Source organism: Tachysurus fulvidraco, chromosome 5, assembly GCF_022655615.1.
Source record: "Tachysurus fulvidraco isolate hzauxx_2018 chromosome 5, HZAU_PFXX_2.0, whole genome shotgun sequence".
Classification (NCBI taxonomy): Eukaryota; Metazoa; Chordata; class Actinopteri; order Siluriformes; family Bagridae; genus Tachysurus; species Tachysurus fulvidraco.
The window spans coordinates 1016184-1018683 of NC_062522.1; the positions used below are offsets into that span (position 1 = coordinate 1016184).

General features: G+C 35.8%; 1 protein-coding gene across 1 annotated transcript in view; it reads left to right on the top strand.

Annotated features, from left to right (window-relative positions):
• krt18b (keratin 18b) overlaps nucleotides 1-2500 on the top strand; it is a 6775-nt gene that overhangs the window by 3011 nt on the left and 1264 nt on the right. Inside the window, exons 4-6 of the mRNA XM_027157328.1 lie at nucleotides 651-815; nucleotides 978-1103; nucleotides 2346-2500. The exon at nucleotides 2346-2500 is cut by the window's right edge and continues 66 nt beyond it. Of these exons, the coding sequence (XP_027013129.1) occupies nucleotides 651-815; nucleotides 978-1103; nucleotides 2346-2500 (446 nt within the window). The remainder of the gene's footprint in view (nucleotides 1-650; nucleotides 816-977; nucleotides 1104-2345) is intronic.

A 2500-nucleotide genomic window follows, 5' to 3' on the forward strand; every position in this document is an offset into this window, starting at 1 on the left:
CACACACACACACACACACACACACACACACACACACACACACACACACACACACACACACACAGTGTGGAGCTAATCAGGGACGTGACTAGATCTGGATTCTGATTGGTCATCAGGTGTTGATTAATTCTGTCTAACAGCAGCTCTACCAGCAGATCAGGTTTACATTAATGTACTGATACCTTATTGTTTCCATAGTAACAGCTGATTCACAGGGACGTGTACAGAACACGGATTATAAAACTCACTGACATTTATTTAACATTTATTGGATTCTCCATTTTCCTGCTCAAATATGTTAAAAGTAAAGAAGCGACAGGAATAAAGTTAGTGTAAGTTTACAGCAAACTCACCGCAGCATTAAATCAGGATGAGATGGATTTTTTTTTATAATTTATTTATCTGTTTGTTGGTTTAAATCCCACTGAGTGATTCACTCACACAACAGTGCTCAGAAAATCAGAGTGTTAATCAGTAAAGATATCCAGTTTGATGGGATCTGTATCTCACATGGTTCCTGTCGAGATGAATCTGTAGTGAATTTAAACTCTGCTGTGGTAAACTCTCCTCCTTCATCATCATCTTATTGGAATTCATTTCAAAATGCATCTTTCCTGCTTTTTTCCCAACAATAATTTATTTTTTAACAGGAAGTTGCAGATATGCGTAAACATATTGCACAGTCAGGCGTTCAGGTGGACGTAGACGCTCCGAAGGGACAGGACCTCGCTCTGGTCATGGAGGACATGAGAGCTAACTATGAGAAAGTGGCACTGAAGAATGCTGAGGAACTCAAAATGTGGCATGAAAACCAGGTGGAGTTACAGACCGCTGTCATTAAAATGGACTCTTTAATTATGAGGAAAAAAAGGAATTTAATTGTGTGTGTGTGTGTGTGTGTGTGTGTGTGTGTGTGTGTGTGTGTGTGTGTGTGTGTGTGTGTGTGTGTGTGTGTGTGTGTGTGTGTGTGTGTGTAGATAGCAGATGTCCAGGCTCAAGTGTCTCAGAACACAGAGGCATTACAGGGAGCTCAGATGGAGATGAATGACCTGAGAAGACAAATTCAGACGCTGGAGATTGAGCTAGCATCACAGCAAAACCTGGTAAAACACTGATGCACACTGTTAAAGCGGCGGTTTGTAATGTGTTGTTTGTGATAAATGTTTCTAGACAGTTTTTCTGTTATAATCATATCATATAAAGCTATTTCACAACAAAACATGGCTGTAGGTCTGGTTGGAGAAGAATAGGAGCAGTTACACCTCAAAATACATAACTATATGTATGATTTGGGGTTTTCTGGCCCTAAAATTAGCTCCGCCCCAGATGGATCTAAAATGACTTGTTAGTCCTTAAAAGGAAGTCCAGAGACAGAAGTTTCAGCAGAATGGGTAAAGTCAGTCTGTTATTTACCTCACACACACCAGGGGGCGCCAAAACTTGTTCCGTGCTCCCAGTCTGATCGTCTATTCTTACGGAGCTATTTCATCAATCCTGATGTTCTACCCCTGGTTGTAGTCTCGGTGGTCACCCTGCCAGGGATTGATCTGCATGGTCAGTCAGTGACTCATGGGATTGTGGGTGAAGCCACACGGAGACGGTCATGTCTTCTCTGTGTCGTGTGTCAGCTGTATGTTCTGGTCTTTATCAGTAATCATAATCAGACAAACAGGAAGGAATTAGTGTTGGGTTTGTGGTGAACTTCTGTGTCGTCGCCTCCAGCTGAGTGATATAAATAAATATATATTATTTTAACATTTTAATTCATATATTTAAGTTAATTGTAAATTTTAATTGTATGTATTCTTTTATTTATTTGTATTCTTTCTTCTTCTTCTTCTTCTTCTTCTTCTTCTTCTTCTTCTTCTTATTATTATTATTATTATTATTATTATTATTATTATTATTATTATTACAATGTGACAATGAGAAATTGTTAGAAGGGCTAAAGAAATAAACTGAAGTAAAGTGAACAGAATTGAAAACTTACAAACAGACAGTTATTCATTTCAATTCATAAAACAACAACAATTATTATTATTATTATTATTATTATTATTATTATTATTATTATTATTATTATAATCAATACTAATCAATTTAAAATAGATTATTGCTTCTATTAAAATAAGAGATAAGGTAAGATAAAAAAATTAATATTTTATACTAAGTAAAATAAATGATTTTTTCTACTGTTCATCAATTAACTATAATAATAATAATAATAATAATAATAATAATAATAATCGTAATAATAATAATAATAATAATAATAATAATAATAATAATAATAATAATAATAATAATAATAATAATAGGTTTACGCAGTGTTTATTGTCCATTAGAAAGCATCTCTGGAGGATACGCTGAGGAACATAGAGCGCCAGTCCAACTCTGAGACTGAGAAGTATAACAGCATCATCATGCAGCTGGAGGCAGAACTGGCACAACTCAGGGCAAAGATCACGGAGCAGGGGCAGGAATATCAGACCCTCCTCAA